This window comes from Scylla paramamosain, chromosome 3 (genome assembly GCF_035594125.1).
Source record: "Scylla paramamosain isolate STU-SP2022 chromosome 3, ASM3559412v1, whole genome shotgun sequence".
Classification (NCBI taxonomy): Eukaryota; Metazoa; Arthropoda; class Malacostraca; order Decapoda; family Portunidae; genus Scylla; species Scylla paramamosain.
Window position 1 is genome coordinate 31,245,522 of NC_087153.1, and position 26,176 is coordinate 31,271,697.

Genomic DNA, 26,176 nt, shown 5'->3' on the forward strand with positions numbered 1-26,176 from the left:
TGCCCCTCCCCATGACAGGTTACCATGCCTCCCCACACAGTCTACTACCCCATATTGTACGCGCTACCATGCTTTGGCACTCTTCTCCCCGTCCTGGCACTCCCCTATACCTTATTGTGATTACCAGAAATGTGTGTCCGTTTTTAGCAACCACTATCATATGACACTCAGTAGCCCGCCTCTGTCTTCTGAGGGATCTCTCTCTCTCTCTCTCTCTCTCTCTCTCTCTCTCTCTCTCTCTCTCTCTCTCTCTCTCTCTCTCTCTCTCTCTCTCTCTCTCTCTCTCTCTCTCTCTCTCTCTCTCTCTCTCTCTCTCTCTCTCTCTCTCTCTGGCATCTTTCTCCGTTTCCTGTCTCCTCCCTGTGGTATTTTTTAAGGTAGGATTAATGAGCATCAGGAGGCTGGTGGGACGCACTGCCAGGTGGAGGGAGGCACGATGCAGGCTCAGAGGCACAGGACACTCCGGGAGCAAGGATGGGCGCAGCTCAGGCTAAGCTGGAGAGAGAGAGAGAGAGAGAGAGAGAGAGAGAGAGAGAGAGAGAGAGAGAGAGAGAGAGAGAGAGAGAGAGAGAGAGAGAGAGACGGAAGTTGATAATAAAGTTTGTGAAGGCAACTGGGAAACATGCCTACAAATGTGTGTGTGTGTGTGTGTGTGTGTGTGTGTGTGTGAAGTAGGAATATAACTAATGTATACTTTCAAATCATGGTACTCTGTTCTTTTGAGAAGAATGCGTGCAGTTACATTAGAGTGGCTTCATGGAACAAATAGCTGAGGCAAATTACTCCCTTCTTGTCTCCTTTGCTGTCTCTTTACATGCTGGCTTAACCGATCATCGAATTTAGAGAGGGTGCATGGCCGGCTGTTACTTTGGGTGTATAGTGTGTGGATATCATTGTGGGTGTGTAGTGCATGGTTGTCAGCGTGGGTGTGTGGCTCGAGTGTGGGTGTATGGTGTGTGGTGTGTGGCGTGAATATGATGTGTGTGGTGTGTGGCGTGAGTATAATGTGTGTGGTGTGTGCCGTGAGTGTGATGTGTGCGGTGTGTGGCATGAGTGTGGTGTGTGTGGTGTGTGGCGTGTGATGTGTGTGGTGTGTGGCGTGAGTGTGATGTGTGTGGTGTGTGGTGTGAGTGTGATGTGTGTGTGGTGTGTGGCGTGAGTGTGATGTGTGTGGTGTGTGGCGTGAGTGTGATGTGTGTGTGGTGTGTGGCGTGAGTGTGATGTGTGTGTGGTGTGTGGCGTGAGTGTGATGTGTGTGTGGTGTGTGGCGTGAGTGTGATGTGTGTGTGGTGTGTGGCGTGAGTGTGATGTGTGTGTGGTGTGTGGCGTGAGTGTGATGTGTGTGTGGTGTGTGGCGTTAGTGTGATGTTTGTGGTGTGTAGGGTGTGTGGTGTAGCGTGAGTGTGATGTGTGTGGTGTGTGGCGTGAGTGTGATGTGTGTGGTGTGTGGCGTGAGTGTGATGTGTGTGGTGTATAGCGTGAGTGTGATGTTTGTGGTGTGTGTGGTGTGTGGCGTGAGTGTGATGTGTGTGGTGTGTGGCGTGAGTGTGATGTTTGTGGTGTGTAGGGTGTGTGGTGTGGCGTGAGTGTAATGTGTGTGGTGTGTGGCGTGAGTGTGATGTTTGTGGTGTGTAGGGTGTGTGGTGTGGCGTGAGTGTGATGTGTGTGGTGTGTGGCGTGAGTGTGATGTGTGTGGTGTATGGCGTGAGTGTGATGTGTGTGTGTGGTGTGTGGCGTGAGTGTGATGTTTGTGGTGTGTAGGGTGTGTGGGGTGTGTGGTGGTGTGTGGCGTGAGTATCGGATGTGATGTGTGGCGTGAGTTTGGGGTGTGGTGTGTGTGGTGTGTGGCATGAGTGCGTGGCATGGTGTGTGGCTCCCCGCGGCGGGTAATTACCGGCACCGTCTTGTGGATATTTCCTGATCCCCGACAGCAGTAAAGCGTCAGCCCCGGGAGATGACGGCGCCACCTTCTCGGCCCCGAGGCTTTTACTGGGCGATGAAAGCTTGGATCAGTGAAATGATTCCCTTTGGAAATGATTTGGTTCGTATTCCATCCTCGACGGGAGACTGGGCGAGTTTTTGTGAGGCAGAGAGGAAAGTTTGTGTTGGCGGAGCACTGAGGGAAGTGAAAAAATGAAGCCAGGAGTTTGTGAAAGTTTCACCAAGACTTCCCGAATCACCGAGTCACTAGACCAGCTTTCAAAATATCCCTCCGAGGACAAGGGGTTTGGTGCACTCGCTTCCCGCTGAGGTCGCTGAGGTGGTGCCTGTTGCTGGGAGATGGCAGCCAACAGGATCTCGTGGCCCTGTGGGACCCTGAGTTGGTGAGGGGGAACAGCAACCCATACTCACACCGTGCTGTCACATGTCTTCGGTTGTATCAACTCATCAGGTTCATCTTTCCTCAACAAGAATCTAAAACTACTTTGTTACACCATCCTGTTGCCTCTCCTTCCCACCACCGCCACCGTCATGTTACCGCGCCACTTGTCGCTCTCACATCACCTGCTGTCTAATCAGAGGGTTCTCACCTTACGCACTGTGTACGTATAAGACTGATGGAGTGACAATAACGATATTCTCCCTCTGCCAACCCTGCCCTACTCCCTCCTTCCTCGCCGCCACTTTCATCGTTGCTGCGCATTTCCTTCCTTCTTCCAGCGATCTCTAACGGGAAGAAGCGCAACTACTCCAAAAATGCCCCTGGTTGTCTTCTTCTTCTTCTTCTTCTTCTTCTTCTTCTTCTTCTTCTTCTTCTTCTTCTTCTTCTTCTTCTTCTTCTTCTTCTTCTTCTTCTTCTTCTTTTTCTTCTTCTTCTTTAATGAACAAACTGTATCAGAGCTCCTCCCACCCATTCCCCTATCACCGCATCCCTCCACACCTAACACGCCACGCCACGCAGAACTCACGCCATGCATGCAGTGAAATGATTCTCTCAGATATTCAGGGCACCATCAAGGAACATCCCAAGGGTGGCGTTGTGCATTGCAAGTATCCATTTTGGTGATTCGGCGGAGAGAGAGAGAGAGAGAGAGAGAGAGAGAGAGAGAGAGAGAGAGAGAGAGTTAAAAAGATGAATAGGACTTACATGTATCAGCTGAACTTGTTTTGCCAGAAGGGAAGTGAAGAGTGAAGCGGTGGTGGTAGTTAGTAGTTGTAGTTGTGAATGTTTATGTTCACATACATCTCTCCCTGTTCACTCCCCATAAGTAAATAAGTAAATGAATAAAAACTGATTAATTGAATAAGAGAACGAATAATAACTATTAATAACAACAACAACAACAACAACAACAAAAACAATTAAATAAGTTTATAGATAAATAGAATAGTAGATAACAAAGTAAAATAAAGTGATGGATTGATATTATTTTCATGTCTTGTATATGAGTCTCGAAATAGGGATGTATTTTGCTTTGTTTTGAAGATATTAAAAAATAAAGAGAGAGAGAGAGAGAGAGAGAGAGAGAGAGAGAGAGAGAGAGAGAGAGAGAGAGAGAGAGAATTTGAAGTGTTTGTGTAATTCATATGAAAATAAGCATAAACAGAAGGAAAGAAAAGAAACTAAACTTAAAAAGCTGTATCAGGAAAAAGAAATGAGGAAAAGAATTCAAAGGAATCATGGAATTGAAAAAGACACTAGGAGGAAGAGAATCAGAATAGTGAGGCATAAGATGACAAAGGGAATGAAGAGTGAAGAGTGAAATGTGATACAGAATGAGAGAGAGAGAGAGAGAGAGAGAGAGAGAGAGAGAGAGAGAGAGAGAGAGAGAGAGAGAGAGAGAGGGCAACAAACGGGACCATTTGTCTTTAGGTGTGTCAGACTAGAGGGTGAGGGAAAGGGGGGTATTAGGCAGGGTGGGAGGGGAGGCACATGGGGCAAACAAGCATCCAGAGAGAGAGAGAGAGAGAGAGAGAGAGAGAGAGAGAGAGAGAGAGAGAGGAAATTTGAGGTGTTCCTCTCTTCCATCTGACACTGATCGAATATCCCACAATCATGCAATTTTCTCTCTCTCTCTCTCTCTCTCTCTCTCTCTCTCTCTCTCTCTCTCTCTCTCTCTCTCTCTCTCTCTCTCTCTCTCTCTCTCTCTCTCTCTCTATAACCATTGACTGTGTAAATATTAATGAGTGAATTGTTTATCAGGAAATTTTCTTTCTTAGACTTTTTTCCTTTTCTTCACTACATCAGTGTTAGCTTCTGGTTCCTTCTTTTATTTCTTTCCAAAGAGTGTTTTCTTGAAACTCTTCCATTGATTTCATAAACTTGCCCTTACAACATCATTCAAAATGTATTGTATATCTTTTATACATTTTTATATGCATGAAAAGAATAGCCAAGTTACATAATATTGATTTTCAGCCACAAATTAATGCTTTTAAGAACTCCAATCTTTTTCATACCTATATATGTACCGACTCTTGTCTCGTAACTTTTTCCTCATAACATTTGCTTCCAATTGTTACTGAAGGAATCTAAATGAGAGACAGTACCCTAAAATTCTAGCACCATAGAATTTAATAGTACTTTATATATATATATATATATATATATATATATATATATATATATATATATATATATATATATAATATATATAATATATATATATATATATGTATATATATATATATATATATATATATATATATATATATATATGTATATATATATATATATATATATATATATATATATATATATATATATATATATATAAAGTCAGCTTATTTGCACCAGACATTTAGTCCTTGCCAAAAAAATTATCATTGACCTTTCAATATATATATATATATATATATATATATATATATATATATATATATATATATATATATATATATATAAAGTCAGCTTATATATATATATATATATATATATATATATATATATATATATATATATATATATATATATATATATATATATATATATATATAAATATATATGTAAAGTACTATTAAATTCTATGGTGCTAGAATTTTAGGGTACTGTCTCTCATTTAGATTCCTTCAGTATATATATATATATATATATATATATATATATATATATATATATATATATATATATATATAAATATATATATATATATATATATATATATATATAGATATATATATATATATATAAAGTCAGATATATATATATATATATATATTATATATATATATATATATATATATATATATATATATATATATATATATATATATATATATATATATATATATATATATATATAAGTTCAGCTTATTTGCACCAGACATTTAGTCCTTGCCAAAAAAATTATCATTGACCTTTCTTCCCTTCCTGCTTTACAGTGAAGTTGAGTCCAGTGGGGAGATCCTGTCTGAGTTCCAGCTGATGTGTAGGAGCAACAGCAATACCAGTAACAACAATAACAACAAGGAAGAAGAGATTGCCAACACCAGCAGCAAACCAAACCTGAAGTCTGCCTCAGTGAATGCAGCAGCTTCCTCTCCTGTGGTGCAGGGCCTTCCCACTCCACCCTACTCACCAGCTCCCAAGCCCACCACACTCCAGAAGGTAGTTATAAAAAATGTGTGTGTGTGTGTGTGTGTGTGTGTGTGTGTGTGTGTGTGTGTGTGTGTGTGTGTGTGTGTGTGTGTGTGTGTTTTCATCAGCATATGCTAAAAGGAATCAGAAATTATCTACACCACACCCTGAAGGGTAAATAAGACAAAGTATAAAAGATAATAATGATGATTAATCTCACTGCTCTTAGAATAATTTAATTATTTAATACAATATTAAAAAAAAAATTTCATAGTTTTAAGAGATATTAATTCCCAAATGTTTCCACTCAAATTGATTATACAACAAATAGTACAGTAGGCATTAGGGTTACCACAATCTAATGCTGAATTTGTTTGGGTCAGGTTGAAAGTATCACTCCTCGTAGCACCCCCCACTCTGCTGCCACCACCACCCCCCGTTGCCAGCACCTTCAAGATCTTTGTGCCACGCACAAAGGATATGAACAAAGGCTTCCTTACCTTCAATGACAATGATCCACACTCCACAGGTAACACTAAACTTTAATCAGTATCATTTGTTGCGAATTTCAGGTACAATTTTTTTTTTTTTTTTTTTTTTTTTTTTTTTTTTTTTTTTTTTGTTAATTACCTATGTACTTGAATTTAAAGAGATTATCTTTGCTTTTGCCATTGCATTTGATGATGCTCAGAATTTTAGCTTCATACATGCACTGTTAATTTATATTTAATGTTTGTGTTATTTTAGTGTTGAAGGACGAGCCAGACGACCTGACTCATCTTGCTCCCTCGGTGGGCGACACCTACGTTCCTCTGCCAACACTGATATCCGACCTGGAGGGGGACTCATGTATGTCCCAAGATGTCTCATCATTCATCATAGACGATATGTTAACCCTGGATTACCCAGTGCCAGTTGTGAACACTGATGCTGTAATACAAAGTCCAAGTACAGACAAAGCTGAGGATCAAAGCTTGACTCCCAAGTACTTGTATGAAGAAAACCAGACACAAGAAGGAGTAAAGTGTGTGAATAAGTGAGTTAATTAAATTTGTTATATATAATGGTATAATTCTCTCTCTCTCTCTCTCTCTCTCTCTCTCTCTCTCTCTCTCTCTCTCTCTCTCTCTCTCTCTCTCTCTCTCTCTCTCTCTCTCTCTCTCTCTCTCTCTCTCTCTCTCTCTCTCTCTCTCTCTCTCTCTCTCTCTCTCTCCATACTGGCTCTCTATTGGCTGTAGGCTTAATTTTGGTAACTCCATCCCAGAATTTTTCATGGTTGTTGAGGCATCATGTGTTGCCTCAATGAACATCAGTGACTGGCCATTTTTCCTTGATGTTCTTTGAGTAACTAACAATTATAGGACTTCCTGCATATGCCAGGCTGTACAATTAAACAGTAAAATATTTTCTGTAGGTTTTGACTATTTTTTTTCTTTTTAATGTCATTGTTCTTGATGTGTTATTCTTGAACACACTGTATTAATATGTTCCTCTTTATTTCCTTTCTTGGTGTGAGTACAGCTTAAGTGGTGGAAGGCTATTGCTGAATAGGAGCCGGTGCAACACTCCCTCACCAGACTGTAGAAGTTTACATTCTGGTGGATTGGGAACACCAGAGCCTCCAAAACCTTTGCTAAGTGAAGCTGCTCTTCAACCCATCAAAAAAACAGTCGGTATGTCTATTTTTATTTCAGAAGACTCATGTTTTCAGTGTTACTCATTGAGTCTATTTCTGAGTATATGTTCCTAGTTTGTCAGACACTGATTATCTTCCCTTGTACATATTTGTGTATCTCTTTACTTAGTACAGATTAATGTATTGATTTTCTGTTGATAAACATGTTTATATAGATATTAGCATACTAGATTGTGAATCCATCTCAAAAGTAGATGTGAGATATAAACCTGATATTACAAAGCAAATAATATTGTTTTCCTCTTATTTATAGTTCAAATTTGTATCTTTTTTCTGAAGATTTCATTTGCTAGCAGTCATCCCAGAAGCACCACAGAGTCTCTCTTCATGCAGCTCGATGAAAGCAATTCAGGAGGCTCCTCAGAGCTGTTTGGTAAACTTGATCTTAAGGTAAGCATTTAGCAAAAAATCTAGGGTGGCAAGAAAATAGTACTAGTATTTAGTTAATTCCTCTAGTCACAAATGCTGTGTTTCCTTGGATTATACAATTAAACTGCACTTCAGTGCAAGTCTCGAGGCTTATCACACCTTGGCTTTCATTTTCATTTAATTTCCTCCTTTTTATACTAATGCTAATTATTGGAAAACAATGCTTTGAAGATTTTAGCCATTCATATTTTGAATGATAATGTTTCAAGTTTTTCAGTGGTGCATTATGATCCCATTGTTGCAGCTTATTTCAGCTACAAAAATATATGATTTAGTTATAAAAAGTTACTTATCAGGAACATTTTATCCTTTTACTTTCAGTTTGAGAACCAAAGCATGGACTCTGATGAATTTGAAATGAGAGCACCATACATTCCTCAAAGCAATGAACTGCTGTTATTCCTGGACCATGAAGATCTCCTCCCAGCAGCTGAGCCAGAAATAGCCATCTCTCCTAAAGGCCTCAGGTGAGTGATGTGTCTAGTTTGTATTGTCTTCTTTGCTTTATGACTTTATTATTGTGCAATGAAGGAAATCATAATCACTAGAATTAGAGGGTCATTTTAATTGTTGAGACATGAAGTCAGCATGGAACACCATTATCTGACATAAACAATTATCAAAAGGCATGCTGTACACTAGTGTTTATTTATTCATCTCTCTCTCTCTCTCTCTCTCTCTCTCTCTCTCTCTCTCTCTCTCTCTCTCTCTCTCTCTCTCTCTCTCTCTCTCTCTCTCTCTCTCTCTCTCTCTCTCTCTCTCTCTCTCTCTCTCTCTCCATTTAACACTTTTATAAAGGGCATTCTGTTTTTTTCCTGTATGCTTTCCTTATCTGCTGTATTTTATCTTTTACTGAATCCTGTCTAAGAAATCAAACCACTTTTAATATCATCAAGTAGGCCATTGAAATTATCTGATTGGAAGTAGTTTTTGTTTCATTTTTTTTTCTTTTTTTTTTTTTTTGTTTCAGGGATGTAAAGTCATCAATCAGTAGTGATAAAGAAGACTCCAGTTTGGCTCAGCTTCTGCAAGACACAGACCCAGATATTGATGGGAACAGTCCAGGAAGGAATATCCAGCTTGACCACTCTCCTGGGGCACCAAGAAGCCAGTATCAGCAAAGCAAATTCTTGGATGGTGGGGGGAACTTTGTTGATCCAAACAAAGTGCTGCCAGGACACTTTGCTGGAAAAGGCATGTTGAGATCATTTTTTGCTTGTTAGGAAGTTCCAGTAATCCATTAAAGCTCCACAAAAGACTTTATTTTCTCAATGTTTTCAAAATAATTATCATTTATTATTGTTATTACTAACACCATGTAGTATAGTGGTTACCACATCCAGTGTTGTGGATTTGAGTCCTGGTAGTGGCAGGGCAGATGGGCAAACCTCTTAATGTGTAGCTTCTGTTCACTTTACTTAGCAGTAGTAGGTACAGAATGTAAGCCAAGATCTTGTGACTGCTGTCCAGATGTGTGCTGTGAGTGGTCTTAGTCTTACCCAAAGATCAGTCAATATGAGTTCTTTCAGGTGAAGAATAGCTGGCTGGATCATAAGACCAGTAGATTACTGTGGGTAAATAACACACACTCATACATGTACACACACACACACACTCAATCTTAATTTTTCTTAGTAAGAATTCTATTCAAGGATATTTCATAATTCTTGCCATTTTTAGTTAAGTTTTCAAAAATCCAGAAATCATTATTAATTTTCTTAATTTGTGGTAATCAGATGAACTGGACACCCTGGGAAGTGACCCCCAGCCATTGGACCCACCACCAGTAATGGTTCAAGAACCAGTAGAGCCGCCACCTCCCCTGTTGGGCACAGACTCACTCCACACATCAGGGCAGGTGAAGCGAGGCCACTCTCCACTCTCTTCACCTACACTCCACAAAAAGCTGTGTTCATCCAAATATCATCAGCCACAACATAAGTTCCATGAACAAAATCAAGATGCAGTGAGCCCACAACAAAATGAGCAGCACGGAGGACTGCGCCTTATAACTCCCAATGCACCCACCATGCAACAGTTATTGATCAGCAAGGACCCAATCACTGTGCGTGGAGGCCGGCCCCCTGCTGGAGGTACCTCATCCCCCAGGAATTCACTCAATGACAAGAGTCACTCAGTACTCCGGAACCTACTGGTGAGTGGACGTGACGAGTCTGCCGGCTACTCTGTGTCTGCCCCGGCAAGCCCTGCTGGTACTCCTTCAGCAAGCTGCGCCACGTCCCCAGGCCCACACCCCCTGCGGGAGGAGGCCAAGGGGGTAAAGGTACAGGGATCACTGCACTGCCTTCCAAATTCAAGCCTAGTGTTTGTCATAAGTGGTTTGATTTGAGTACTATGTAGAACATTTAGCAAAATACATTTTGGGCTTTGTTTTGTTGAATTAGATTTATGAAGTAAATAATTTTGTATCATTAAGGGTGTTTTATACTTCATTGCATGTATCCCTAGATTCAGAAACCATGTCAAAAGCACTTAATTTAAGCATGGCCATAGCATGTTTCTAATTATAATTAATTCAAGTCAAAAAAGCCACACTGATAGATCAGTGTTTTTTGTTCCCTAAAGAGAATGATGATGCTAAATGTTCTTCATTTACAATTTGTTTAATTTGTCACATATTTGTGTTGATAGGTGAGAGTAGCTGTAATGCTTGCTAATGATGGTGAGGCTACCTCCCTCCACTCTCAGGACAGCAAATCATGAGTTGGTGCTTGCAGTGACCCTGTATTTTTTGTGTGCATTTTGCTTTTTCTATTTGTTTTCTTTCTTCATAGTAGACCAGATTTTTCAGCACATCCTTGAAATTTGTTCTGGTATGCTTCTCCAAAATCCAAGTGTTTTTATTTTTCTCTCTCTTTTTCTCCCTTAAGTGTCACCTTGGCTTTATGTTGTAATTTTTTACTGAACTAGAAAAGTTACAAGAATTTGTTAGACTAAACCTTAGATTAAAACAGTTATACAATAATGACCACTACTTTTTGATATGGTCATTAATTTAGTTTGTGCCTAGTTGAAAGCTTTATCATCAGTGATTTAATTTGTGTCATTCTCTCATTTGTCATTCAGCTGTAATATTTATTGTTGATTACCTTACTCTCAAATCATGTTGGAAAGCTCAGCCTTCAGACACACAAACCTTCCCATCCTCTGACTCGAGCAAAAACATTTTTGTCTTGAAAATGCAAATATCTCAGCCTGATGTTCATCTTGCTTTAAACAGTTCCTTTTCCATCTATAAGAAATGGCACACACATGAATGCAGTATTCCAATCACTTTTGCCTTATAAAAAGTTCTTGAAATTTCCTGTGGCACACTTCAAGGGTTTCATGTTTGAGAGCTCCCTCAGGTATGATTGATTTTCAAAGTATGCACTTGGCTAATAATGTGCCTGTTTCATTTTTCTATTGTATTCATGCACTCTTATTAACTTATTCTTCAACTTTTTTTTTTTTTCCAATTAATTTTTGCTACCTATCTAAGTGAAGCACATTTGCGTGTGTTCACACACACACACACACACACACACACACACACACACACACACACACACACACACACACACACACACACACACACACACACACACACACACTGTTGGTAACATGTTTATCTGCCACTTAGCAGGCTGAAGTTTGCACTGTGCTCACAATACTTGAATTTTTTAAATGAATGAGTGAGCAACTACTGTCTGCCTTGAGCAAGAGAATGGAATGCTTGGTGTTTGAGGAGCCTTCATTTTATCCATAAATCAGACTATGAATTCTAAGCTCTCACCAGGAGAGTACAGCTGCACATCCATAAGACTGTAGGAAATTAGACACACACACACACACACACACACACACACACACACACACACACACACACACACACACACACACACACACACACACACACACACACACACACACACACACACACAGGAGAGCATAATTGTAATCCTCTCTCTCTCCAAACAGATTGTGAGGTTACAACTTGTACCTCTTATTTGTTCACTGCTAGGTGAATATGTGGCAATGCATGAAAGAGACAAGCCTAAGATGTCTCTACTCTACCGAGGATTTGAATGTCACATCTCTCAAAGAATTATTTGGAACCAGATTGTATTCTTGGCAGTATTTATTATTTGAATTAAGCTTTTGTTCAAGGCTCATTTTTACCTTTATATATATATATATATATATATATATATATATATATATATATATATATATATATATATATATATATATATATATATATATATATATATATATATATATATATATATATATATATATATACACACACACACACACACACACACACACACACACACACACACACACACACACACACACACACACACACACACACACACACACACACACACACACACACAAGGATAACACCTCCCCTTAGCTATCAAGGATAAAGTTGAGGCAGACATTAAAACTTAGGCTGAGACTCTTAGAATGTCACAAAGTCACTTCTAAGGATATTTATTTTTTTTATTTTATTTATTATATATATATATATATATATATATATATATATATATATATATATATATATATATATATATATATATATATATATATATATATATATATATATATATATATATATATATATATATATATATATATATATATATATTTTTTTTTTTTTTTTTTTTTTTTTTTTTTCTTTCTTTTTTCCTTTTTTAAGTCTCGAGGCGGTCTTTTAAAAAAGACCTTGTAAGGCTTGCAATTACAGTTTATCTAATAAAGATTTATTAATAGTGCATTTGAAAATTTTACAGACATCAGTCATTGTTACCATTCCATTTTCCTATGCCTAGTCCCTCACCTTAACCTTGCATGCACTTGCTTAGTGATCAGACTGTCAGAGGATCTTTCAATTAACAGCTGGCATGAAGCAAAAGATCAAAACTAAAAGTAAACTTTTGGCAGAGGGCAGACGTGGCCAATCTTAGGCCTCACCCCCACATCTGTCCATTATATTATTGGTACTGCCATTACCCTGATCATCTTATCATTTTCTGTTTCATCTTACCTCACCTGGCTTTTTATAATTACAACAGGACAGCAGCTGGTGCAAAGTAGGTATTAAAGCATATTTGTAGATTTCTTCCAACTCAGGTTCCTGTTCACAGTGTTATGCAACAGAGCATTTCAGTATAAATTAATATATTGATCCCTTTTATGGGGGATGCAACCATATTATCTCATTCAAATGCATCCAGATACACACACACACACACACACACACACACACCATTATGAGTGATTATACAAGATATTATCTGCATTTTGAGAACAGACTTATCCACATAATACTAATTTCCTTGATGGGAACAATATAGTCATTAACAATGTCTTAGTATTATCCACTATTCAGTCATGCCTCTTGCCTGACATGTATTAGTAAGTCATTCCCACAACTTTAATACTGACTCTGCTTCTGAAAATATACCCCAAGGGTACAGTACAGCTATTAGGTAGTGGACTCCAATAAATCAGGACCTCTAGATAAGTTTGGACCATTGCACTCATGACCCTCTTTCAAAAGATAGTAACAAAGAGCATTTATTAAAGCTTGTTATGTTTTACATTATAAAGCTGCACTCCATTACTGGATGAGTGGATGTTACATTTTCATTAGTTCCTACCTGCTATTTCCAGCCTTCCTATTGATTTCAGTCTTCTTCCTCATAATTATCATAAATGCTCTTAACTCTTACTTTCCAACTCTTATTTGCCAGCTTTCTGCAGAAACCAAAATGAGGGATTTATAATGCCCCAATATTATAATTTTGTAAATAATGCCTTATACTCAGCACAATTTCAAAACAAAAATATCTTTAAGACCTAAAAATTGAAATCTTATATATTGGCTGCTTGATAGAAGCATTTTTGTTCTGTAACTAAGTGAAGCAGGGCACGAAAATGAAAAGTCAATGAAAAACAGTATAGGAAACTCACCATTCATTTAATCTCCAATAGAACATGTTAGGACACAATAGAGCAAATTCCAGAGGTTTTAAGTCTCTTCCTAGGATCCCATTCTCTCATATCATCCTCTTTGGTTCATATAGATACTATACCTGCTGACATACTGTATTTAGTAATATGTCATCCATATCAGTTTTCTCAGTGTAGGTGATATTACACAAACATTCTCTTATCTTTTCTATTTTTAACACCACACTCAGGCAGTTTCTGACAGTAATATTAACCTCAACATGTGCTTGATTTGATTTGTACCTGTCCTAGTTTCAGTGCCATAATGCATCTTTCATGTCAAGATGAAGCCTGTTCATCACAAAGATAAAATAATTTTTCTGAGCTGCTTCTTACTGTATCTAGGAATATTGCTGATACTCTGGCTTTTCATCCACTTGTGGTAATAGAATTTGCAACACACTGCAGAGATTAGTTTTTAATATCATTGTTCTCCATCTGTGTCTTCATTGTTCAACTGTCATTGCACAAACTGCAGGTTGATATAACATTAAATGAAATTCCTGTCCACATCACTACTGCATGGAACACTTGGCCAATCTTTACTCCTAGACACAGGAGAAATGGAGCAGTGGCCACAAGAACTTTCATATCTAAAAATTACATGTTCTTTCTCAGTCTTATTCTGCAAGCTATCAACAATCAGAACATCATCATTCACATGCAGCATTTCTTGAGACAATCCAGGTCCTAAGAACTATAATGAAAAGGAAAATGCTAAGCACCTTTCTTTTTTGTATATTGGTGTATTTGGCTTATGACCTTAATCCATTCCAAAATTGCTGTTAGAAGAAAAAAAACAGTTAGATGATAAGCCTTTATTCTTGAAAACCCAAAGAATTCTAAGGATAAATTCTTATTAAAAAAATTTGGGGGCAATTACAAGTGCACTAAGATATGTAAAAACAATGTCTTTTAGCCTTTAATGCATAACATAGTGTTAACCGCTAGCAAATGTACTAGTAAAATCACAAAAAATTGTAAAATTTTGTACTCAGCCAAGTGACAAGATGATCATATTCCAAGTTTTCTCATGTAAGCAAAATAAGAAATAGAATATTTTTTTGGTTGGACAGCATGTATGCCGAGTACCCCACTGTGTAGTCAACTTGTGGCTTTATACTTCATTTGCTTGAACAGTTCATTTATACACAAGTTCTTGATCCATTGTACAGTTTCATTATCATATGCACATTCCATTCAACCGCTCTTGCACATCCTCAACAGTCCGCACACTTTACAAAACATCATCTTCACATCAGCTAACATAAAATACATTTTTCTTTCCTTCATGTGTGTGTGTGTGTGTGTGTGTGTGTGTGTGTGTGTGTGTGTGTGTGTGTGTGTGTGTGTGTGTGTGTGTGTGTGTGTGTGTGTGTGTGTGTGTGTGTGTGTGTGTGTATATATATATATATATATATATATATATATATATATATATATATATATATATATATATATATATATATATATATATATATATATATATATATATATATATATATATATATATATATATATATATCATGAGACTTCCTTTTAATTTCATACTTCAATCAATCATAAACAAAACATTTGAAATCTGGAAATCTGGATTAGAACCATCTAGGAGGAAGTAAATTATATTTTTTATTATTAAGTTCCCTTTTCATTAAATCATAAGTAATTGTTGTATGACATACTCTTGGATATGTAACATGTTTAACCTTTATAAATTGCAATTACAAAAATATCTAAGTAATATAATGCATACTAAAGCATGTGAACATCCATTAGATCTTAGCATTGGTCAGTAACTAAAAAAAAAAAAAAAATTGTAACTGGCAAATTGTGTTTATGTCACACAACATACAGAAAGTCAGCAGTAATATTATATGGACATTCTTAAAGCTTATGACAGCTTCTCATATCATCATTGTCATTAACAGATATTGATTTAACCTTTCTACTCCATTTCATGACCCTTGTATTTTTTTCTCATTTCCAGTATTTTTTCACTTTTCTATTTGTACATTTTCATATTATGCACAAAGAATATACATGATTGTCTCATCTTGTAAGAGAAATAATATGATCTTACAGTGGCTGCAAAAAAAAAAAAAAAATCTTAATTAGTACAAGAAATGTGCCCATCTCTCACTACCAGGTGCAATCCCATTTCATTCTTCTTTCTGGTACAGAAAGAAGGCTTGATGCATTATTCTCCTAGCCAGTATTTTTCATAAGTGCATACAGCTTTTGAGAGCATGTATCTCATTTTGCACAAAATTAATCAAAACAAGCCATTAAATACATAAGATATGCTATACTTTAACTCTACAAAATTAGGGAATGTCTGTGATATGTATAGCTGTAGATCTGAAGATAGCAATGCAAGCTTCCTGCCAACTTAAATTACTCTGTGTTGCATTATAGCATTACAGTCCAGTGCCATGCTGATGAGAAATGGGGCTCTAGTGGATCTCAGGAAATTGTACTTAAGACAGGCAAGATTGTCAAGGATGAAATGTCATATAATCTTGATGTAATCACCTCTGTACTGAAGAATAAGCATTCACACTTAAAAGATGTGGCACTCAGGCTTGTATACCACATCCATGGTCTCTCAGGGAACCACTACTCACTCATGCTGTGGAGAAGAAAGACCAAATTTTTGTGAGAAATATCAGCACTGGATGTCAGAGGACTAAAGAAAGATGGTTTTAAATTAGGAAAGCAGCTTGAGGTTGGTGAGGTGGGAGGGATGTCTGTCAACCTATAGGTGGACTACTGTACAACCAAAAGTGTTCCATGAACATCATGAAACATGCTTACAGTTTGATGATGTGAAATTCTTCAAAAAAGAAATAAGGACAGGGAAATTCTATACCTCCAAAGGCTGTGATGCTGAAAAGGATTAATTACGTATATGTGTTAAAGAATCATTTTTTATTGTTTTAGGAAATGCATGAAGGGAATTTTTTTTTCATGTGCGATAGTGGTGTAGGGATGTGGTGATCCCATCTCCCATTACAGTGTTTTCTATACATAGTGTGTCTCCACATTCCTTACATGCAGTAAGAGGTGACTAAAAGGGACATTGTGAGAGAATTGGGTATTCCCTAATTTGCCTGTCCCCTATGATGGGACAAGATAGAGGAATAATTCAATACCCCTCTGATGCAGATGTTCGTCACATTTAAGAAAGTCATCAGTCTGACATATTTGTATAGACTGATGGCATCCCTGCCCACAGCTCAAAAAGTAAAAAGGATTCTTCATTGATCATAAAATAAATGTAATGCAGGGGATGGGCTGCTACCTGATCTAAGCCCAACAGAAAAGACTTCAAATGTAATGAAGAATAGAATAAGAAATATGAGACCCATCAATATTAAGGATCTACAGGAAGCACTGAAAGAGTTCATGATTAACATTGATATTTACTGCTACTACTACTACTTTATCAGGCTCATTAAATCAATGCAAAAGCTGATTACTGATGACAATGTAGAAAAAAGGTAATATGGCCAAATATTAAATGCTAGAAAATATAAAGATATAGCTCCAGTAAAAGTCCATAGAAATCAGATTTACATGTTTGATTCTTTCCATATGTTTATTTGGAGAGGGAGTTTTTTTTTGCAACCAATGTATTTATTATTGCAATCTGATTAGTGATGGTTTGAATTGTTATTAATGAATGTTATGCTTTTCTTGTTACAGAACCCCAATGAAATTAACAGTGCATTACTGAAAGAGGCCCATAGAGGTGGTCTCCCTACAACCCATACAGCATTTCGTCTTCCCAAAGATAGAATGGCCACAGTGCTATCAGCCACTGCTGGGGGGAAGTCAGGCACCTCTCTGCTGTGTCCTACACTTAGATTAGTGACAGGAAGTCCTGGCAGTTTGAAGCAAGCATTCAAACTTACTTCAAATTCAAGCAGTCACCCTGAAGGATGCGGTAGCAGGTTGAGCCAGCGCCAGGACCCTTACTTATTGATGAACTCAGACACCATCCCCACCTTGCTGGAGCTCACTCAGCAGGACTTTGAGGTCAATGCACCAGCCAACAACAGTCTCCAGGGAGCAGAACTCCTCATGGCTCTGGACCAAAGCAGTGAAGCACCATTGTTTGATGGAAAGTAATAATTACAGACCATTAACGTCAACAAAATGTGTATGGATGAAGTGAAATCAAAATATTTTTTTATCTCGTGTGCTCTTCATCCACACCACTGCCACTGTCTGTGTCTCAGTGTCAGAGAAGCAAATACTCTTGTGGTTTACTTTTTCTCATAATTATGTTTTGCAAGATGATGTTCTTCCTTTTATCATCATCACTGGTTACCCTTCAACCTCTAAGTCTTCTTGGGGTTTTATATTCACAGTAAATTCTATTTTATTACTAACACAGTTCAGAAATGCTGAACATACAGAATGGTGACATCAATGAAGAACTGAACTGAGGGCTATATTTTTTAATAAGTCTTCAGTATTGTTTTCATGGATTCCAGCTCATTTTAGATTTTTAACTAGCTTATGTATATATATATAAATCTAAAGCTAAGTATGAGTGTTGATGTAATTGAAAGGACTGTGTTCATCATTATCCTTCTGAACTTCTTCAGCACAAACTCTAAAAGAAATCACTTAAGAAGAGGGATTACAAATATTTCAGACACAGAAGTGTAAACTGTAAGCTCTGTGAATGTACAGAAAAGTTTGAAATATAAAAATTATTTTCATTAGTCATTACTTTTCACCATTTGCTGTACACATTGGGTCTTTGTTTCATCCTGCATTGTAGGAGAGTAAATCAGGATTGCTTCAGGCAGGTTCGGTCAACAAATGTTTATAAAGAAAATGGGAATCAATTTACCAGCATATTCTGCATAGTACTACCTCATTAAGCAGTGAAAGGCAAGGAAAACAAAGAGGGCAAAAGTGGGACATAACCTTTCAGAATTATTGCTCTCTCTCTCTCTCTCTCTCTCTCTCTCTCTCTCTCTCTCTCTCTCTCTCTCTCTCTCTCTCTCTCTCTCTCTCTCTCTCTCTCTCTCTCTCTCTCTCTCTCTCTCTCTCTCTCTCTCTCTCTCTCTCTCTCTCCACTTTGACAGTTTCCCACACTGCCTTAAATAACTCAAAAACTGACACCAAATGCTGGTGATGTATATGTGCCATAGAATATGTAGGAGAACATACATGGATGAAACACATGGATTTGCAAAGATATGTCTTAGACAGTAATTCTCCTACTGCATTGCCCTCACATGTGTAGCAGGAATTCAAACTTGTATAATATCATAATAAAATGAGAGTATTATTGTAAAAGCAAGGATTGTGCATAATTATGATGGTAGACAACTTTCTGTGCAGCTGCCTGATAGCTAGACCAAGCTAATCTTTACATGACTGACACAATGACTGATCAAGCACTGCCACATACTTTAAGGAATTCACTTCTATTAATGTAGAATAATAGTGTTGCAAGATTTAATTTTCTGTTTCATTTTTCATTTAAACCTTAAAAATGTGTTGTAACAATACTCCAATGTAGACTTCAGAAGTCTGTTTATGATGCTGGGAACATATCTTTACCTAACAAGATGCTCTTAGATGGTAAAATTGAATGTTGACATGTTTATTCAATTAGTGCTGTCATAGGAGAGTACGATTGCTAAGTAAGATATGCTGGTGCATTGATTTTTATAGAAATGTGTTCATGAGATAATATATGTATTGGCTTGAGGCTAGAGAGGTATTCACTTGAAAATTTAGTCCTGAATATCACCTGGAGGTATGCAAGTAGGAAAACACACCATCAAAATGTCCTTCTTGCACTGTAGGGAAGATTGAGAAGAATCAGAGGAGGATAGTAACTAGATGCCATCACTATTGTGATGGAAAATGGTCTTGATCTCGTGTCATGTTCATTAGGGAACAGATTTAGAACTATAGGAACTTTAGAAGAAAGTGTAAATGTTCAGGTTGTTATTTCATAAAGGATATTATTTTCTGCTGGCATCAGTTAGAAAAATATATTTTTGTGTGCAGACTGTTGGCTCGTAGCACAATGGGCACCTTCACATACAACTTTTAAAAAACATTGAAATCTCATCTATTCATCAAATGTGTGGCCAGGGCCATAACTATGTCTTTTCTCACTCTCAATTCTGAGGTCCAAAATTTCATTACTAGTAATTTGTAAGTCACTCAAAAAACTTTTGATCAGTGAATTTTTAACAAAAAATTAAAAACTGACATGCTGTATTCTTTATGATGCTTATAGTGCATTTATTTTGATCAGAGAAACATCATTTTCAGCTCTGTAATCCAGATTTAGTTATGGCCATGTTTGTGACACTCAATAGCTGTAGTAAAGTACATACAATTTTTCTTCTCTAGATTTTGATGCTTAATAAAATAAAGAAAATTATAAATTCACTCTGTGAAAAATAGATCACATTTCTCTTTTGATGAACTTAAATATCAGAGACTAGGAGTGAATTTCTTTCATATTTTTTATGGGAAGCTTTGAGTAACTAGCAGTGTTTTGCTATTAAAACTAAAGAGATCATATAATTATAATAATTTGTATAAATGTAGATTATTATTTTTTATATATACATATATCTAGCATTATATGGTAGTTCTGGTGAAAATCTGATGGTAGAATAAACATGTATTATTGAGTTTATGTAAACTTGTGAGGCCAGTGGATAGATGGGATTACCCTGAAAGTATCAAACACCCTTTGTTTCAAACTCGTCATCCCATCACAGAGCTTATTACATAGTACTCTAGCTGTAAGTAGCAACAATACAGTATTTTACTGTATGCTGCATGTGAAATACACTAACAGGTACAAAAAACCCTGAACCAAGGCAGATTTATATATATATATATATATATATATATATATATATATATATATATATATATATATATATATATATATATATATATATATATATATATATATATTTTTTTTTTTTTTTTTTTTTTTTTTTTTTTTACACTGTCAAAATTCATTTGTCTTTGCTAAGCTACACTGCATTAGCCTTCAATTCAAGCACTGGTTTCACCATACCTTACAATTTCTGTTATATACTGAATTGTAGCTTTGTATAAATCATGCTACTCAACTCATTTACATAAATATTTTCAGCATGAGACTAAATTTGTCATTGTTTTCAGCCTTACTTGGCTATTCTTTGTTTATTTTAATTTTACCCATACATCATCTTTCATCTCATAAATATGAATTCCTGCTAAAACATGAAATTTGTGTCAGTGGCGGGTGATGAAGTAGCATAATGCTGGGACTGTGGAACTTTCAGATATTGTTAGCTATGAATATGAAGCTATCTTGATTTGCCTGACATTGTTTGTGTAGCACAAGTATTACACCCCATGCAGCTCAGGATGTGATGCAATGTGCCAGATGTATGAAAAGTTCCGCCACTGTTCCTGTTGGTTTTATATATTAGCAATATGGTTCATATACATGGAATTTTTTTATTATGTACTTGAGTTGAATCCTTTGACTTGGATTTCTGTTATGACACCAATATTATTTTATGAATCTAAATTGTCTATCTGAATAATATAGTCCCAAATCATCAGATGCCTAATCATAGGATAGAGATAAGCCTTGGATAGCCTATATACATATGTACATACATACTGACATTTTTAATAGTTACTCCATCACATTTCTCTCAGTTTCAGTATATTTAAGTTTCACATATTCTCATATAAAATTAAAGGTAAAAGAAGAGCTGTGTAGAGCACAGCAACGTAAGAAAGTGAAAGCAGTTTTCTCTAATGGGAAAATCTTTCTGCAAAAGAAGAATAGATCCCAAGATGAAGGCAGACACTGTGAAATTGTGCCCGCTTCATCCCACCCCCACCCCTATCTTCAGGATGCCGTCCCAACCATACCAGGAATGTCAGATGCTTAGTTGTGTGTGTCAAGGAAAGTCATGCACTAGCACTGCTGATTATAAAGCAAACAGAGGAATTGCTCATGAAGCCCTACTTACATATATGGCTCCAGGAAATGTTTGCCTACCATGACAAAGGACTGAAATCTAACAGAGCTGAAAATGAAAGTATTGAAGTGAATGTGTTTCATAATTGTGTGCCTCTCCTAGCCTCAGTGAACAGGATGGGTGAGGACGTTAGTTCATAACAAAAGCTGACCACCTTAATTTTGTATCAAAACACCTGAAAAGGTATGGTATGACCATGTAAGTGTCAGAAACATTATGTAAGAGTGCTTCACTTTCATTTACAATAACCATATATTTGTTTTATTGTAACTGTGTTTGGTCACTCTACAAAATCAAGTACAATGTTGGTTGATATATATACATATACAGAGTCTCCCAGTAGGAAAGTCATATATTCTCAGAAATGAAAGATCAAGTCATTCTAAGTCAGAAATATTCTCTGCTCAAATGCTTTTTACACCATGATTTAGAAGTTACAGACATTTAAATATGAACACACATCAGCAACAAGTGGCTGCACACAGGCCATCCGCCAACATCCAGCCATGTGGCGTTCATTATGTTTTAACTATTATTTGACACAATAATACACTGCATTCTTGAATTCAGTTATATCTTTATTTATGAAAATCTTGATCTGTAATCAAGTAATATCCTCATGATGCCAACGCCCACCATTGCTGCTCTCTTACACCCATCATCCCCTTGCTAGTTCTTAGCATGATCGTATTTTAAATGTTGTAACTTCTAAACCAAGGCATTAAAAACATTTGGCCATAGAATATTTCCAGCCTAGAATGACTATCTTTCATTTCTGAGAATATACGATTTTTCTCTCAGGGTATCCTGTACGTAACAACTGATTTTCAAATAGGGTTTGAGCAAAAGAGTTCTAGAAGATTAATTGGTCATTGGAATTATGTTTTAGGGGACTGATGCACATATTGTAGGGAATTTGGCAGAATATATATATAGTGTTATTATTTAGTTTTTGATTATGTATTGTAGTATTGTTTTAGACAAGAAAAATTACATCTAGCAGGGCAGGCAACAGATAGGCTCCTCTAGACTAAATTCATCTTCATTTTTCTCTTTTTTTATATATTTTTTTTTATTTATTTATTTAACTTTATTTTATGTAATCCACAAGACCTCATGCCATTCTTTTTCATCAGGCAATTTGATGTGCATGCCTGTAAACTATATATATATTTTGTTTACACATCTTTATTTTTAATATGTTGTTACCAGTGCTCATACATATGTATTAATTTGATCCCTGCCAATCAGATGACCACCAATTGCCATTATATCCATATATGTATTTTCCCAGCCAGTACATTGAGTACTGTAGGTTAAGTCTTTTCATTTAATGGCTATGTAGGAGCCAAAGAACACTGTAGCCTCCCAATTGACTGTGTTGAAGGTGGCGGATGTTTATGTGCTAGTGTTAATAAGATCAGTAATGCATGGTATTTTTATTTTCCAGTATTTTTATTTATACTTGCCCTACAGTCTCTTACAAAAGTTCATACCTCACTCTTCATCTATTGTTAGTAGGTACAATATTTGTTTCCTCAGTCTGAAGTGCCAGAACCACCTGGCTTCATTTCTACAAGAATGAGTCTTGAAAACATGGATACTGTTAACATTCAGCCACAGACACTTATTGGTGCATATTTTTTATCAGAAGATTGTGTAGCTCTTCCAACATGTGTAAATTGCACAAACTATCATGCAATAAGGTAATGGAATAAATGTGCATAAAAAGATTATTATTAATGAGCAAACTAGAGCAAAAAGAAAGCAAGTGACAAGTTTACCAGATGGAAGACTGGGATGGAGAGGAGAAGCCTGAGGAAAACATGGGAATACCAGATGATAGTAACAAAGTAACAGGTAAATATCATAGTTCTTGTGTCAGAGGTGTGGGTGTTAACTACATCCTGTGCACCGGATGTGAGAAGTGGTATCATAAAAAATGCTCATGGCTGAGAAATGTAGATTAAGCATGAGAAAACTACAGGTTTGTGAGAAAGGTGGCCAGCAACAGGGAGGAAGACTGGAGTTAGGGGACATGTGAGGTGGGAAGACATGGTGATAAGAACATAAGGCATGTAGGATGTAATGAATGTGTTGATAAAGGAATAGATTACGGTGGTGTGGACAACTCACCCGAAAAGGAGGGAAGAGGGCCATACTCAGATAAGTATCAGAGCTAGGCGCTGTAGCAGACCGAAGACCAGACTGGAGATGGCGTGTGAGACATTGAGGGATGAACATTATGGAATAGATTGTCCACGCTCGCAAAAAGAAATGAGAGCCTCATAAGAAGCAAGGAAATATAAAGGCATTAAACAAGATTATTTATTTATTTATTTATTTATTTCATTTATTTATTTTTATTTGATTTACTTATATATATATATATATATATATATATATATATATATATATATATATATATATATATATATATTGTTACGAAAGCACAAACCTCAGCACTCCCGTAGACGCCCACAATTCCCCGACAGTCAGGACAGCACTCGGGAACACCAGCAGGCTAGACAAGAGATGCTAAGGGTACCACGTCCCACGTGATTCACGCACAGCCAGACAGAGCGGGTAGACAAACAGTGGGCAACACTTTCTTCCTTTACTAGTTCCGTTAGTTACAGGCAGTTACAGACACAGGCAGGGACAGTCAAACTCTTCAGGCTCACGCAACAGGCACTCGGCACGGAGGACACGCAAAGACAAGTTATCCAGAGCGGGGCCAACAACACACTGCCCAGTCACTGCAGTCACGCGACTTCTCTCCCGCCATCCATGCACCACTGCCAGACACCAGGCACAGCTGACACACACACACGCACGTCACACACTCAATCCCACAGAGAGAAATAAAGGCAACTTAGACTAAACAACAATACCCGGGCGTTACATCACCCCCTCCTTTACAAAAAGGTCGACCCGACCTTGCCTCTCCTTATATCTCTCCCTCAGAGTCAATCAACACAAAATCATCATAACGCCGTGGGCGGCGTCTGTCCCTGCGCGGCCGAGTGGGCTGAGGTTCCTCTGCTGGCTCTGAGTCGCGGCCGTCGCCCACGCCTGACTCCTCCAAGAAGCTCGGCAGCGGGGCTCCCTCGGCCGCCCGCTCACCCTGCGGCGGTGCCTCGGCACGCTGCACCTCCACGCACTCGCCCACCGCTGTTCCGGCGGGTATGTTGCGAGCCTCGTCGGAGAAGTTAGCCAGTAAGACAGTGACTACCTTCTCCCCCGCTTGCACGAGGCTCCTTCCGACTGCCACTCCGTCAGCCAGTCGACAGTCGCTGGCTGGTTCCACTAGGCCCTCCGTGCTCTGCATCGGCCGTGCGAGTCGACACTGTACTCGACACTCAGAGCGCGGGGCCAACTGCATCCGCCGTGTCGTCACTACCTCCGACCGGCCGACCTCCGGAAGGAAAGGCACATCGTATCCACATACCTTTATCACCTTCCGTCCAAAGTCTACACAGGCCCTGGTCTTCTTCAGGTAGTCGTAACCCAGCAGACACTCTTCCTCCAGCTCGGCAACATACACGGGCAGGTTCACCTCCGCGCTGCCGACACTTATTCGAACGTCTACTGGGCCTTGCAACGGCATGCAGTCCCCACAGCCTGTCCACGGTGCACGGGAGCCACTCAGCACTTACCAGCCTCCGCTGCACGATGGTGCGCTCAGCCCCGCTGTCAATGGTCATGCAGCAAGGCCTTCCATCAACCGCACCTCGTACCTGCACTGCGCTGACGGTGAGGTGGCACTTTACACAGCACGGGGCATTGGCACCTTGGCAGGCTGTGAGGTCGCCCCCTCCTCCAGCCCGCTGCTGTTTCCCGCCTCAGCAACCTCCTTGGGCTTGGGGGAGGCGCTGGAGCGGTGGCCCGATTTGCCGCATGCGGCGCAGCACGTCTGGAAGGCTTTGGAGTTAGGCCGATCGAGGGAGCGCGTCCTTCGTCCCCTCGGACATTGGCTGCGTCTATGGCCTCTCTCACTGCAGCCCCAACAGCGGCCGGCGAACTCGGACGGGCTCGCCTCCCGTGACGCCGCCTTGTGCTCCACCTTCGCCTTCCGGCCCCGTACCTCACCGCGAGGCTGGGCAAGAGAAGAGAGGCTGGTCGTCATCTGTAGGAAGGCCTCAAACTCCATAGCCCGTGCCAACGCTACCTGCACGTCAGCTGGGTGTGCCTGCTTCACATAGATTTGGAGCTGGTGGTCCTGGAGGGCGTCTACGAACGCGTCGCGCGCCAGAACAACGACCATGTCCTCGGCCGCGCTTGGATACGCCCTCCTCACCAGCCCTTCTACGTCCTGCGCCAGCTGGGAAAGGGTTTCGTCCTTCTCTCGCGTCCTCTTCTTAAGCTGGGCGCGGTATACCTCCGCCTGATGACGGTGTCCGAAACGTCGCCGCAAAGTTTCGGACACTGCTGCGTATGAGGTGCGCTGGCTGGCAGGGAGATGAC

At 38.5% G+C, this 26,176-nt stretch overlaps 1 protein-coding gene and 1 long non-coding RNA gene across 2 annotated transcripts in view; one reads left to right on the forward strand and one right to left on the reverse strand.

The window, feature by feature from the left end:
* The window catches only part of LOC135093649 (neuronal PAS domain-containing protein 4-like), a 170,359-nt gene extending 147,205 nt beyond the window's left edge, over positions 1–23,154 (forward strand). The window contains 10 exon segments of the mRNA XM_063993108.1: positions 5,323–5,548; positions 5,902–5,928; positions 5,930–6,047; positions 6,266–6,554; positions 7,040–7,187; positions 7,494–7,604; positions 7,965–8,110; positions 8,614–8,837; positions 9,380–9,798; positions 17,376–23,154. Of these exon segments, the coding sequence (XP_063849178.1) occupies positions 5,323–5,548; positions 5,902–5,928; positions 5,930–6,047; positions 6,266–6,554; positions 7,040–7,187; positions 7,494–7,604; positions 7,965–8,110; positions 8,614–8,837; positions 9,380–9,798; positions 17,376–17,801 (2,134 nt within the window). The 3' untranslated portion in view covers positions 17,802–23,154.
* On the reverse strand, positions 15,619–24,033 carry LOC135093653 (uncharacterized). Its single transcript, XR_010263443.1, has 3 exons — positions 23,846–24,033; positions 16,203–16,299; positions 15,619–15,755 (listed from the first exon to the last, which is right to left on the reverse strand). It is a non-coding gene; the product is annotated as an uncharacterized LOC135093653 (long non-coding RNA).
* Between the last annotated feature and the right edge of the window lie 2,143 nt (positions 24,034–26,176).